Source organism: Sardina pilchardus, chromosome 14 (genome assembly GCF_963854185.1).
Source record: "Sardina pilchardus chromosome 14, fSarPil1.1, whole genome shotgun sequence".
NCBI lineage: Eukaryota > Metazoa > Chordata > Actinopteri > Clupeiformes > Clupeidae > Sardina > Sardina pilchardus.
Genome location: NC_085007.1, coordinates 25,033,401 through 25,048,400, shown reverse-complemented (window position 1 = coordinate 25,048,400; position 15,000 = coordinate 25,033,401). Strand labels below are relative to the sequence as shown.

The following is a 15,000-nucleotide window of genomic DNA, read 5'->3' as shown; positions in this document are numbered from 1 at the left end:
CTGTCGTGTCCTTGTCATGTTTGCCGTCTGCTGTAGCAGAGTCAGGTTGCCATGAAATGCAAGGGGCTGCTGTTTACTCTCCTGGATCCATAAATCTGGGAGGGCGGATCACCGCACATTTCACTTTCGCTGTACGGACACAGGCCCATAAGCCAGTGGGATTTGTGGCGGCGTCGTATATCTTTCACCACTCCGCTCTCGTTTCTCTCCATCTCTTTTCTCCTCCTTCCTATTTTGTTTGGCTCTTTCATTTGTTCCCTTTCTGCCTCTTACTCTCTCTCTCTTTCTCCCTCTCTCTCTCTCTCTTTTCTTTTTCTGTCCTACTCCATTATTACTTTTTACATCCTTTGATTCGTTTTTTTTCCTTCCACCCCGGCCGATCTTTTTTTCCCCCCTCTCTCTCTCTCCCTCGCCCGTCCTTTTTAACAGCGTGTCCAGTAGTATTACCGCCCCCTTCTAAGCTGCCATCTGATTAAATCACTCCTAATCATTTTTGCGGCCAGTGACCGAGGCTCACTCCCCTGTGGGGAGATTGGATTTTGGCACGGGCCTCGGCGGGAAGATGGAACGTTCCGGATTTTAGCGGCTCAGCCCTTTAATATGGCCCCGCGGCTTTATTTTTACTGAGCAGTCTGACCTTTGCTTCCGTCGGCCATGTTTGGCCTCCCACTGCTAAGAGGATGGAAGCCAATCAGGGGGAGGAAGGACTCCACACAGGCAGCGCAGCACACCTGGAAGGCATTAGAATGTTAGATTTCTAAGTTTAGAAGTTTATCAATGAGAGATGAAATGGCTGTTTAAAGTAGTAGTAGGCTTCAGTTAGCTTCAAATAGACATAGGTACATGAAAGCACTACACCAACAGGGAGGCCCAGAGAATCAAACCAGCCCTGATAAGCGCTCTCCTGAAATCTTGTTAGACTATGTCTATACTGTGCCTTCATGGGGTTGTACTTTGTCAATATGTCTGTTGCTGTATTTATTTAATCTCTTTTTGCTATGTCCTTTTTTCACATATATATCGTCAAACTCTCTCTCTCACCCCCCTCTCTCTCCCTCTCTCTCTATCTCTCTGGGTGATGAGTAGTGCAAGTTCCTGGTCCTGTGCAGAACCTGCGAGCCCAGGCTACATCCCCCTCCTCCATCGAGGCATTCTGGGACCCCCCAGCGTACACCAACGGACCCATCCAGGGCTACAGGCTGCTGTGGACAGAGAACTCCTCTGGAAAGGAGCAGGTACGTGTCCAATCCTATTGCAGCCATGACGCTAGGCTAATAATAGCAGACTCTTCAGTTATTTAGGGCGCTCTACCATTCAGAGTCAGGGCAAACTTGTGTTTATTGTTGACTGATGCTGTTGAAGGTCATTTCTTCTGGCAACGGCATCGGACACTAGCTGTTTGTGAAATTGGGCCATGATAGTACTTCTGCTGGAGGCGAGCCTTAGAACACGCTAAGAATCAAATGAGTGCTCACTGCTCACTGCATAGCAAGCCGTGGGGTGCTGCAATATCTCCATCTGTGTATCCGTTCCTCTGAACTCCAAAGGCATCATGTTCATGAATATCCTCCTTTTGTGCAGACGAACCCAGCAAGAGAGGCCACACTGCTAAAAGCTGAGCTTCATAGCAGGAGTGAAATTATATCAAGACTTTCTGAAAATATGTTAAGCATTGACTTTGAACAGAGGAACACTTTGCACTTTTATTGCGCATCAAGATGAAACGGAATCTCTGGTGCTCTGGTGTGTGTTTGGGGAAGAAGAAAAAAACATTGAACGTTTCCTTTTTTTTTAAGACAAGAAAGCTACCGGTCCAAAATGGCAAGTGCTCCAGTATTTAAAAAAAAAAAAAAAGCTACAGAGATTGACTGGCTAATGAAATTTGGCAGTCTTTTAAAGTTGGTTCAGTTTGAAGTTGTGATTTCTGCTTAGACTTGTTTCCTTCAGACTTAAAGGCCCTACTGTGCTCCATTCTCACTGCTTCAGTTACTGCTGACACGTACGGTTAAAGGCGCTTCACTTTTGAGCAACAGCCTCAGCGTTAAACAGCCTCCAACGTGAGTAGAGGACAAGAGTTTCCATTCGTAAGGAGTCCTTGAGAACATGAAATGAAGTGGAGAGTGTCAAAGGGAGTATATTCTATTTGGAGACACTCCATTAAGTCATTCGTACAGTAATACCAAGCAGACACTGCAAATTTGACCCAAGTTTAGCCCCTAATCAGTCAAATCCAACAAACCTTTGAATCGAGCTGGGTTCCTGTGCGTTTTGTTTTTGTAGTTTCAGTAGTTGTGACTTGTCACATGCATTGTGTGAGCACAGCAATTTTGTCCGGGGGATCTCGATAGAGAAAAATGCAAGAAAATTGAGAAATCAGTAGAGAAATGATACAGAACAGCCCTTTAAAGCAAAACTAAAGATTTTTTTGTGCCTTGAAATAATCATTTCGGTGGTTCATCAACTCGTAATAGGGTGAACGGCACTTCTGCATTCGCTTCGCGGCCCTCTTTCGGCTACAACCGCACTATAGCCCTATTCGCACAGGATTAGTATTACCTGGGGACCTCTGGTAATTTTCAAATTACCGCCCCACCTCTGTGTTACTTGCAGCTCATTCGCATGGGATAAGCAAAGTCTGTAAATTACTCTATTTTCACTGATATTACACCCGGATATGTCGTATCATAACACCCGTAAACAACGCAGAAAGTAGAAAAGATAGGAAAAAGAATTTTTACTTTACAAACTTTACAGACATGGCACACAGATAGGTGACAGAATTTTTACTTTACAGACTTTACAGACATGGCACATTGGCACGGGACTAACATCTCAGGTATCCTCCGCAATTATCACAAATCACCAAACGTCCACAGGTTAAACTAATCCCATGCGAATAGGGCATATGTAAGTTGACCAGATCAGGTAGCGGTTCTGTAGTGCGATGGATGAGACATAAGAAACTACAAATTTGACTTGCTTCAATGTTGCAATACATCATACTTTCATGAGATCATGCAACATACTCTACCTTGTCTGTGGACATCGTTATTTGCTGGAGAGACAGATAGCGTTCATGCGACAGAGGAAAAGTGCTGTAGAGTTGCTTTAATGGCTTAAAAGAGCAAAATACTTTCAATTTACTTACCTCTCAGGATTGTGTTGTAATTAGCCAATTATCTTCCCATTGGATGTGATAAATACATACAAACAAAACACTCTGTGAGATGCAGGTGAGAGCTGAGTCCTGCCCTTTAGTTTAATTTACCAGCAGCAGAGACGGATTTTCTAAAAGTACTTGAAATATATTTTGATTATTGACCGATGGTTGATGAAAAATAGATCATGGCTCTTTTCTGTTCCTCCGGTGCTCGCTCATATTGGTTCTTTTGTGCTCTCATTTAGAGTATTGACGTGATCGCTCAAACCTACAAGATGGAGGGTCTGAAGAAGTTCACGGAGTACTCTCTGCATGTGCTGGCCCTCAACCGCTTCGGGCCGGGAGTCAACTCAGATGATGTGGCCGTCACCACCCTCTCTGATGGTAAGAGGCTTCTGATGCTGTGTCTGTTGGTCTTACCCATAATGCATTGCATGCTCTGTGGACCTGAATTCATTTATCGAGACAAGGCTGGCTGAGCGGAAGCTCCCCCCCTAAAAAAAAAAAACAGATCAAATAGAGGATCGCATTTAATGAGGGGGAAATATTTACATAAATTTAATCAAGAATTAATGACACAATTTATTCGTTATTAATAAATGTCTCATTACCTTCACCACACTTGAGCTGTTAGGGGTGGGGGGGGGTGGGGGGAGCTTAGCATCACTCCACAATCAATTTCTGATGGTGTCACTCAGCTCTGACAGGGGCCATGGTTTGCCAGAAACAGCCCCGCCTTCCCTCATCCTCCTCACTATGTTTTAAAAGGACCGGTGGCAGCCAACTGCAATTCAATTAAGTAAATCCCCCCCGCCCCCCCACACACACTCAAAAATCCCCCCATCAAAAAGAAGGCTGCCTGGTGTCCCACTGACTGCTTGCTCAGTAGAAAGCCGGGTAACTCCTGTCACACTCCCGCCCTCGCAGTGGGAGTCTTGGAAGTCTGGAAGGCCGCGCGGGAAAGAGATCCGTCCAAACAGAATTCCGTTTATCTCCGCTCCAGCTCCTCTTCTAACCACTCCACTCCACCTCCCCTTTGGGATTTTCCCAGTTTGTTTTGGGCAAGCGTTTGCTCCAGACGCTACAACTGTGTTTGTTTATATTTGTGTGTGTGTGTGTGTATTTGTGTATCTCTGTGTGTGGGTGTGTTTGTTTTGATTTTGCTGTTCAAGTGGCTCATCCGCATTGCCCATGTTTTCAGTTGACTGCACCCTCAGTCCTCGGTCCAGGCTTCCACCTGTCAGATAAACTCAGTCTTCTCTTTATCCAGAATCGGGGAACATGAGAACAGGCCAGTTAACATAGCAGATGATCACAGGACACTTTGGCATGCACTTTGGAAACAGAACCTCCCCCCCAACCCAACCCCCCTGCCAGCCCTCTAGTGCGACTGGCTTTGAATATGATCCTCGGCTCTTGATTTCCAATCGGCCATCTTGATTAGCTGTAGCAGGGGCGACTATTGATTTAGGTGTTAACCTAGGGGATTATGTTTGTGGTAATTCTCCGGGATTCAATTGCCTAGCCCGTATCAGCACTCTCCAGTTTGTGTGGCGACGCCGGCCCATTGATGTCTGGCTGTTGACTCAGATGTGTCAAGAGTGCGCATGCACACACACACACACACACACACAAACACATAAACACACACACAAGCACACACGCGGTAGAGCAAATCGCTCTCCTGCTCATGTCAAACATGCTTCAAAGCCGCGACAAGTCAAACAACGCGGGCCTCACCAAAGTGAAGGAGGAGACGCTGTGATCTCCGGCTTCTCAAACTGTCTCAGGGACAAGGATTGCATGATGCAGAGTGAGAGATAGAGAGAGAGAGAGAGAGAGAGAGAGAGAGAGAGTGGGAGAGGCAGTGAATCTGACAAAATGAAAGACACTCTGGAAATGGGAGAGAAAAGTGAGAGTAGGGAGTCCATGTTGCCCAAACCATGCAGAATCTTTCTGGCATGTTCCTTTCTCTTCTGCATTTACCCACAGGGATTACTGATGAGCTGTAGTCAGTAGAGAGGGAGAGAGAGAGAGAGAGAGAAGGAAGAAGGGATGACAGGGAAAACCACTGAGAAGGAAATAGAGAGGGAGGACATGATGGAGAAATGAGAGGGAGGGAGGGAGGGAGAGAGAGAGAGAAGGAAGAAGGGATGACAGGGAGAACCACTGAGAAGGAAAGAGAGAGGGAGGACATGATGGAGAGATGAGAGGGAGGGAGGGAGAGAGAGAGAGAAAGAAGAAGGGATGACATAGGGAGAACCACTGCGGAGGGAAGAGAGAGGGAGGACACGATGGAGAGATGAGAGGGAGAGAGAGAGGCAAACAGAGGCAGGAAGGCGAGGCTGTGGCCGTCTGCATGCTGTGCACATCCTCCTCAGCCATTGGAATCTCTGGCACCTCGCTTCACCTCCCCGTCACACGCTGCTGCGTCTCCTCCACTGCGTCTCCTCCACCACCGCCTCGCCCACTCAGCCCACGCACTCCGCTCACAGCAGCAGGCCGGCCAACAACCATCTCTCTCTCTCTCTCTCTCTCTCCCTCTCTCTCTCTCTCTCTCTCTCTCTCTCTCTCTCTCTCTTTCTTTCTTTCTCTCTCTCTTTCTTTCTTCCTCTCCATCCATCTCTCTGTCTCTGTCTTTGTGTTTGTCTGTCTGACGTTCTCCGTCCATCTCTCCCATTCTCTCTCCGTCTCTCTTTCAGTCTGATTCGGCATCCCTCACCCCCTCTCTCTCTCTCTTTGTCAGACAATCGTTTAGATTCTCTCCCTCATTGCTCCCTTGCAAATCCTCACCTTTCTTCCTCTCTCCACTCTTACTCTTATGTGTAATGGTTTTTCCATGTTCTTTGTTTCTCTCATTGTTTGCCTATTTCCATCTATCTCTCGTGCCTATATTCATCCCTCTCTTTCCATCTCTCTGTCTCTTGCTCTCTGTCACCCCACCCCTCTCCGTCCTCTCCTCTCCCCGACTGAAGTGCGAGGTGCCAAGGCGGCGATCTCGGGGGCGAGTGCTCCTAGTGGCCCCGGGACTCTCTTATTCGCCAGACTGTCTCTTCGCATTATCCTCAGCGCACACTTAGAGGCCACGGGAATTTATAGTCTGTCAGCTCCCATTAGCAGCGGCCCTCTGAATGTTTCAAATGAGCCACAAGACCTGCCTTTTCCATTTCCCTGCTTAATTAAGACTGCTTGTGCTCGCTAATGAAATTGTGTGCCGGCACTTCTCTTTCTCTTGTTCTTTCTCTCTCTCTCTCTCTCTCTCTCTCTCTCTCTCTCTCTCTCTCTCTCTCTCTCTCTCTCTCTCTCTTCGTCTCTTGCTCTTTCACGCTCTCATTCTCCTTCTTTAACGAGCGCTCCTTTCCGAGGTAATTAATGACCTTTAACCCGTAACACACCGCCAGCCAGTTGTCCTATTGATCCAAGAGGGGGAGCAGCACAGCGCCCTTGTGTACCAAAACCCACCAAAGACCGATCAACCGCTCGGCCGCCATTTTGCTGGGCCTATCACGGCCTGGCATACGTTGAGATACCAGAGGCATGCATATTCATGAGGACATTATGCCTGTGACAAATTACTCACTGCACCTCCATAGAGCTCTCTCTCTGTGGAGACTCTTAAGCATTTCACGGCGATCATGGAGGAAACAATGGGATCACAGTAATAGTGTAGGCTTGTTAGGATCACTCAATTAATGGCTGGTACTGTAGTAGTTGTAGGGCCTGTTTCCAGGACTTGGATTAAGATTCAGTCTTTGACTGAAAGGGAATTTGAATGGAAATGTTTTGATATTTTGAAAAAAAAACTTTTAGTCTAGGACTAAGTTTAACTCATGTACATAACCTGGGAATAGTCATACAAACCTTTGGCAAATTTGGGATTTACTCTGCAGGTCCGTCTGGCCAAGAGACCATTGACACCAATTTGTAATGCTCCTAAAACCCATGCATGCAATTACAATCGCTAATCCAGCATGGACGTGTATTTCCTTTGGAACTGAGTAAACAACTGCATTGAAAATCTTCATTTATAAGATTGCTGCACTTCTGAAACAATTTGGTAAGAGTTGAATGCACTCATTTAAGTTTCATTTCACTGCTAGTTCTGCCCCTGCTGGAAGTCGTAACTTGATGAACCCTCTCCAAACTCAATCTCAATCTCAATTGAGAAGGGTCTGGTGTCAACAAGGCCATCATGTACAGGAAACCGCCCCGCAATGTTTGAAGAGAGTCTAGCAAAGCGTCTTTCTTTCAAGACAATCTAGAGTCCGCAAACTCTAGCATTTTCATCCAAAGGGCTGCCTCTCTAGAAGCCCTTGATATGATTATTCTGTTATGGTCAAAAACCTCTCATTCTCTCAGGGGATGTGTCATGTAAAAGCCTTCACCTCAAGGTTGACCCTTTCATTAAAAAGCTGTTTTAGACCACTGCTCAAACCCATGGGTATTCCATCTGAAATATATGCGCCAAAGTGTTATTATGTAATTGCAATATAGTTATGAAGACATCAAAGGAGAATTTGTGTATGTATTGATAAAGGGTTATCTCCAGCAAGGTCATTGGTTTATTGATTATCAATACTGACCTCAGCAAAGAGTTAATCATTAATGTTTCCTTGTACCATCCTAAGGCCAACAGCCTTTGCTATTCCCTAAAGTCCCATGTAATTCAATCTGTTGAAATTAACTGACCATTTCAGTTATCGAATATGTTGGTGTAGTTAGAAATAGCAGAATTAACACATTCTTATTTTTCTCATTTCTCTTCACAGTACCAAGCGCTCCCCCTCAGAACATTTCCCTTGAAGTTGTGTACTCCAGGGTAAGTGATACAAAGGAAGGTGTGTGTGTGTGTGTGTGTGTGTGTGTGTGTGTGTGTGTGTGTGTGTTGTGAACAGTTGAATATTCTTGAGAGTAACTTAATGTGTGAGTTACTATTCATGTACTAGCACGACCTTCATGGCATCTCATATTAAAAGTCTGACAGACAGCACAAAAGCATTCTCATTGATTTGAAAGTATAGAAACGTCTTAGAAATGCTTGCTCTCATCTCTCTTCTCAGAGATCACCATGACAATAGTTACTTTTCCTTGCATCAATTAGCAATACAATTTCAGTGTAATTTAGTTTTTTATCCATTCATCCTGCATACATACAATATGTCCATTTTTTATTATTGTAGAAGACTAGAGACTTGTATGGAGGCATTTGTGACTTTGGGATTCTGGGCTGTGCTATACTCTGTAGTTTTGGGTTTTGACGGAAGTAATGTGCCACACCTGCGGCAGGATGCCACAGCCAGCACTGTTACAGTGCCTTTGGCAGTCTGAATTCCTTCGGGAGATGAGACATGTCTCCAATAACGATAACCTTCCAAACGTGTGACATTTACAGAGGAAGTCACCATCAAACTCAGCAGTGCTTGAACGGAAAGGGGGCAAAGTGTCCAGTCATTTCTTCTAAAGTCTGTGAACATCAAGAGAAGAGGCAGATTTCCTATTGACTCTCCATCTCAATGTTGGCTCTGTAACATTAAATCTCATTCACCTTGATCATTCAGGGAATGAGCATCAGACTTTTGTCCATAGTGTATTTAATAGTATTAGTATTTAGTTAGTATGAATATCGTGGATTTTGTGCATGTAATTTATCATCCACTTCTTGGGAACCAGGCCTGTGGTTTTGGTGCTTTGAGGCCATACGGTACACACAGTCCACCACATGAACCCCAAAAGCAGGTACCATTTGACCAGGACCTTAGCCGTTTTTGAAGACACTTTTGACCTTGTTGAGCCCTCTCTGTGCCTAGGGCCCTGACAGTCATGGGACGGCAGCACAGCGAACAGATGGCATTGCCACAAAGACAATGACGGTACTTTGGCAGGCTGCATTCAGAATCATTCACAGTCATTCAGACAGACAGGTGTCTCCCTGGAAGACATTACCATTCACCGGTGTGTCAATTCCTCTACATTGTTATCAAGTATACGTAACTATCATTACTGAAAGCTGGCAGTGTCACAGAGGTCTAGCTGACACTTTGTTCTCATTAAAAAGCACTGGTGGGCTTTTAACTTCAGTTTAGTTTGCAATAAAGTCAGCTTGTGATGTAAGTAGATTAAATATGTGCTTAAATTGCAGTAGCTACAAACTTAAGTCCCTAGACAGCATCATCATCATCAGGATGTGAAGATATGTTGGGCTGTCATGTGTGTTTACATGCCAGTATGTCATTGTTTTCCCTACTATGGATTTTCAGCGCCACTGCAAAATGTTCACATGATCAGTATTATAATGTCAAGACATTTAGACCTACATTGTAAAAGCACAACAGCCGACATCATTGTTGTTGTTGTCTTGTTTTTTGAAAGTCATGACTAAGTCTTCATTGCATCAAATCCTGGCTTAGCCTCTCAGGACATATAGGCTACATAAAGGGTACAGGCGATTGCGAAACTGACGAAAGATAAGCCTGCAGCAGCACATAGCCTACATTCTGAAGTAATACAGGCAGTAGGCCTAGGCATGGCTAGCATTATGGCTACAGCCTAGCAACATCCCCTCCATCAGATTGTCAAACAATTCTGTTCACTGTGCCCCAGTAAAATCTAAGCTTTCCAAAGGAATTAGCGCCAAGTTGCTGTGATGAATTGTTTGCGAGAATATCAACATTGAATTTCCATGAAATGTATTTATTTGGAAATAGGTAAAATATCTAACGAATTCCTCACCCATATGGCAAATCGTATATAACAATAAGCAGACCTTACTGAATATGAGTACGTAAAGCATGTCTCTCTACAGTAAGCGGTTCCTGAGTAATCCGGTTTTGAAATGACACATTTCTGCATGGTCTCCAATTGAGGGACGTTATGAAAACATTGTAAAGTAAACTATTATGTCAGTACATTTTTATAAATTGCTTAGCCATAGAGTATCCCGCTCATACAGTACTTTACAAGATAGGGGAAGCCCAGATTGTCTTGATATAGATATAGCATTTATAGATGGTCATTACATTCCAATTAGATTAACTATATGAACAACACAGATAATCACTTCTGCATAATTCATGGAGTTCTGAAATGTAGCCTATACACTATTTCTGAACTGTGAGACAAATAGGCTGTATGCTTTGTGGTTGTGAACTTATTGCAGGATCAGCAGAACTATTCCACCTGTGTGTGTATGGTTAAAATTCTGAAGTACAAAATAGTTTAGGCTCCATAGATAAAAAAATAAATAAACAAGTCTAACCTCTGAACACCCCCACCATGGCTTGATTAACATGTTAACAGCTGCTGGAAAAGTTTCTTGGGGAAACACTGTATGGTATTCCTTTTGTTTATACCAGTGATGGGACTGGAAACGATTAGGTCGTAGCTGAGTTCAGCGATGTGCTTTCTGATTAAGTTGTGTTTTATACTTCACTGAAAACCAAAAAATTGCATTTGGGATCAGCACTTAGTAGATGATTCAATCACAATGCAAAGGTCACTGGCTTTTATCCACAGAGCCCTGTTAGCGTGGCACCTTTTTGCATAACGGCATATGCCCGAAAGGTGGATTACGCGGGATTACTCTTAAATTCATTTCAGCTCATTCTAATCTATTCCCTCCAGACCTGTCCATCCTGCTCCAGCCAGTGACAGACGGGGAATTTAACCTGTTTTTTCCGTCATTTCTAGTTGGGGTTAATAATCGTGAGATTTAGGGGCACATGTTGCTTACTTGCTCTTTTTGGATATACTGTATTAACAACGTATGCTATGCAGGTTTATGCACATCCGTTTTTTCATTTGTGTAGCATCTCCTCTGAGACTTTGATCTGCTTTATGAGATACTGTTTGGCATGCCAGTACGAAGGAGATTACTATAGGCATTCACTGTGAATATTAAATCTATAGAGATGAAAATGGACTGCATGTACATGTATGTGTAATTGTCGCTCTAAGTCAATGGAGACATGAACCTGAACTACTGACACCACAGAAACCAAATAAATAAAAATGTCTCAGCGCCCCTTCTCCCTTTTTTTTACGCTCAATGAGATTTGTGTGGAAAGAACAGTTTCCTAACAGTGTGTATGTAGGCAGTTAGCCACAGCTGTGGACCAATCCATGTTTTCATCCTCTATTCCCCGCCTGTGACATTTCCCTCCTTCACCTGCTGGGCGCTGACAGGGGTACAGCTGTGTCAGAGGGAGAGTGTCGGCCTGTCGGGGGAACCGAGACAGAACCGGTCCTCAGGGTACCTGACTAGTCAACCTTCCTCAAAAGGAAAAAATCGATAGTATGTCCGCTTCACTTAAGTAATCCAACTCTCTTGATAAACTTTTATGGTTCTGCACCAACGAGTGGGCACTCATGCAATCAGTGTGATGTTGATAGCTTTATTCGTTCAATACTTGCCAAACTGTGACTTTCTGCGCTACACGAAAATGCCCATTATCTTTCTGCGATGATAAGTCTAAAGTGATTGCACATTTTTTAATGTTCTTAAATGTGAAAATCACTCTGCACAAATATCTAAAGTTTGCTTATTGATTTTCTTCCGTAATTTAAAAGAGAGTGAGAGGGGAAAAAAACAGCAAGTAAGCAGCAGAATTTCCACTACATTATTAATAACACATTTAATATTTCTCACGCCATTAAGGTCTACCACCAGCCATCTCCCATGAGTAATAGTTATACTATGAGTGTCATCAGAAGTCTTCTCCATAATGATCTACATGTATATGCTTAAGTGCACATACTGTGGTTGGTCAGCAGATATATAAATAGATGGAATTTAATCTGTCAAGACAAGGCATCATCCATTAGCTCCAGTTCACTCAGCGGCTGTGCTGGTTGAACTGCGGGGATGGGAGCGGACGGGAGCGGACGTGCCAGCGGAGGCTGTCTGGGGCCCTGGGTGTCTGGGACGGGTGGCGAAGGGTGGCAGAAGCGGAGCACAGCGCTGATTGAGTGCTCCGCGACGCTGCCACTCTTGCATAAGGCTGACACTGATGGGCACCCACCCACAGAGTGGGCTACATTTATTCTTTTACTCTCTCTCTCTCTGTCAGACTCTCTGTCCCCCTCTCTCTCTCTCTATTTTTGTGCACTCTTTCTCTCCACCCCATTTTCCATGCAACCTTTTATTCTCAGTCAGTTACGTATGAGCTCTCTATCTCCCTCTTGTCTTTGTCCTTGCACCTCAGATGTTATTGCTCTGGCTCGAACGTAGTCTACATGTATTTCCTAACGCCGCATTCTATTCATAAGCGTTCCCCTTGGCCTTGTGCCTTTTTGTGTGCTTGCACAACCAGGACTTCACTGGTTTATGGTGCTCGTGTTCCATCTGGTTGGCGCATCTTTCTCCGTCTCCGTTGTGGTCTGTCTTTACATCTCTCCTCACTCCTCCTCTGGCTCCTTCTTCGCTCGCTCCTTGTCATCTCCTCTCTTCTCTCTGCGGGTTGCGGGTTATTTCACTCACCCCGAGAGGTCTGCCCGATGAGTGGCATGGTGGGTAAACACTGGTGCCCGGTGTGCGTGTGCGTGTGTGTGGTGTGGTGTGGTGTGGTGTGGTGTGGTGTGGTGTGTGTGTGTGTGTGTGTGTTTGTGTGTGTGTGTGTGTGTGTGTGTGTGTGTGTGTGGTTTGTGTGATGTGTGTGTGGGTGGGTGCGTGCAGTGTGTGGTGTGGTGTGTGTGTGTGGTGTGTGTGTGTGTGTGTGTGTGTGTGTGTGTGGGTGGGTGGGTGGGTGCATGCGGTGTGTGGTGTGGTGTGGTGTGTGTGTGTGTGTCTGTGTGTGTGGGTGTGTGCGTGTGACAGCAGCAGAGGCAGAGGCAGAGGCAGCGTCAGGCTCCTGCTGCGAGGCTGTCTGCAGAGATGGCACGGGCGCTACAGGGGGGCTTGTGGAGGAGGGGGGGGGGGGCAGGCGAACTCTCATCCTAACCCAGAACTGATGGCCTGTTGGGGCTTTGAAGATGAAGATGCTGGCCTTAAATGGCACTGAGCACTGGGGAATGTAGTTGATGTCTTTTTTTAGTGGCACATCATAGCTGTCATTATGTAGTCATGTAATGGAAGTAATGGGAGATCTTTTTTTGAGGTACTCTGTGAAGTCTGTGTTTACTGTAGTTGAGGACAGATTTGCTTCTGTTGTCTGCAAACCCACCTAATAATCAAATTATTTATATATTTGAAGTTATAATAGTAACACATTAATCTATAGCCTACATATCTGCATTTTATTATAGATCCACTTAGCATTTCTAGCTCATCAGTAGGCTAGTCTCTGCAAGCTAGTCTCAGGCTGTCCCTTGGATAGCTACAGATTACATGGTTGTGAGACAAGTTAGATGGGTTAGGCTCAAAATAGCATCTGTTGATCACTTGTATTCCCTTTTTGTCATAGAAATGAGATTCTCATGGGTCCTTTAAAAAGAGGTATTAAAGGGAATTGATTTGAGCTTGGAGTCATGATGAGTCAATGCACATTCTGGAGCAGGAAAACAGATTCATTCCTCACAGGAAAATTAAACTGTCGGAATGTGCATCTTTTTCTCTGGAGATAGCTGTTATTAATGGGGGAAATCAGACGGATCACCTTCTATAAAGGAATGAAATATCTGCGTGACTGACGACGCGCTTAATCTTTTGCGACATAAACGGTCGAAGTCATAATCCTGCGACAAATATCCTCAATCCGAGTAACGACTTCTTGCGTAAAAGTGAATTAACTGAGTCACTGGTCGGTTTTATTGTGTTTACCACCGTATCTCCTCATTCTCCTCGTTTCTTTCTACCGCCTGAGTTGCGTTCACTGTCACTTCGACGTCATGAGGTGAGATGAACTTAAAGAGCAACATGGTGTCTATTCCCCACTGTGCTTTTCCCCCCAGTAAACATGAGAGTACAGTACCTATCAAACACAAGCTGAGCTGTGATCCAAGGCGCTAGGAGGTGGCACAGTCAGTGAGATCGCGCGCACAATTTGCTTGAGTTTATGTAGTGTTTTTAGACGCACAACAAAGACACCGCGGATGCTATTGAGGAGTTATCGACTGCGTGCTCTTTTCACCGCCAGCGTGCTGTGAAGCTAGCGGAAAAGCTGAAAGGGAAAGTTCAGTGAGCGGAGGATGAAAGATGTGGATCAAAAGGAGAAAAGTGAAAACAGGCGTACTGTATTACTTGCACTGTCCAAACAAGTGTGTAGGAAGAGACGCTGAAAATGCCCTGACGAGAGAGTGCAAGGTCAAGTGGTAAGCGGGTGTGAAACTGCAAGTCTGTAGTCTTCAAAAAGACCACAACATTTTTCTGTTTGAGTTGTATAAATGATGCATCATATTCTTAAATTTATTCTTAAATGTTTTGTATTGTTATATATTTATTTATATTTGTACTGTGTTGTCTCTATGGACCTTTGTGTCTTGAATAAAGTTGATATATTTTCCTGAGGCCTGCTTTGGCTCTCAGTTCCACCTGTATGTGGAACAGATCAACTCGGAGAAAGTTAAATGAGGACATGAAGTTAAACGATCAGTTCCAAGTTGCTTCTAGAGCTTCCGAGTTCCCCTCACTTGGCACTGTTGAGATAACAGCAGTCCGATTGAAAGAGCAAAATATTATTCTAGAATGTCAGAGGATAATTTATAATTTTTCTCTTAATGTTGGTAAGTAAACCAGAGTGCAGTTGCTTGTGAAGTTAGTCCAAATCTCTGAGTGCATCTCTTAGAAATAGAGCTCTTTGTCTGTTTGAACATTTAGTGTGTGTTTGTTTGTTTGTTTGTGAACATGTTTTACTGGTCTCATGCATAACCACAGAGGATATGGATTGTCTCTCCATCATGCATTGGCA

General features: G+C 44.5%; 1 protein-coding gene across 1 annotated transcript in view; it reads left to right on the top strand.

Annotated features, from left to right (window-relative positions):
- dcc (DCC netrin 1 receptor) overlaps positions 1-15,000 on the top strand; it is a gene marked incomplete at its 5' end in the record, with an annotated part of 156,712 nt that overhangs the window by 75,522 nt on the left and 66,190 nt on the right. Inside the window, 3 exons of the mRNA XM_062553554.1 lie at positions 1,087-1,235; positions 3,406-3,544; positions 7,930-7,979. Coding sequence (XP_062409538.1) covers positions 1,087-1,235; positions 3,406-3,544; positions 7,930-7,979 — 338 coding nt within the window. The remainder of the gene's footprint in view (positions 1-1,086; positions 1,236-3,405; positions 3,545-7,929; positions 7,980-15,000) is intronic.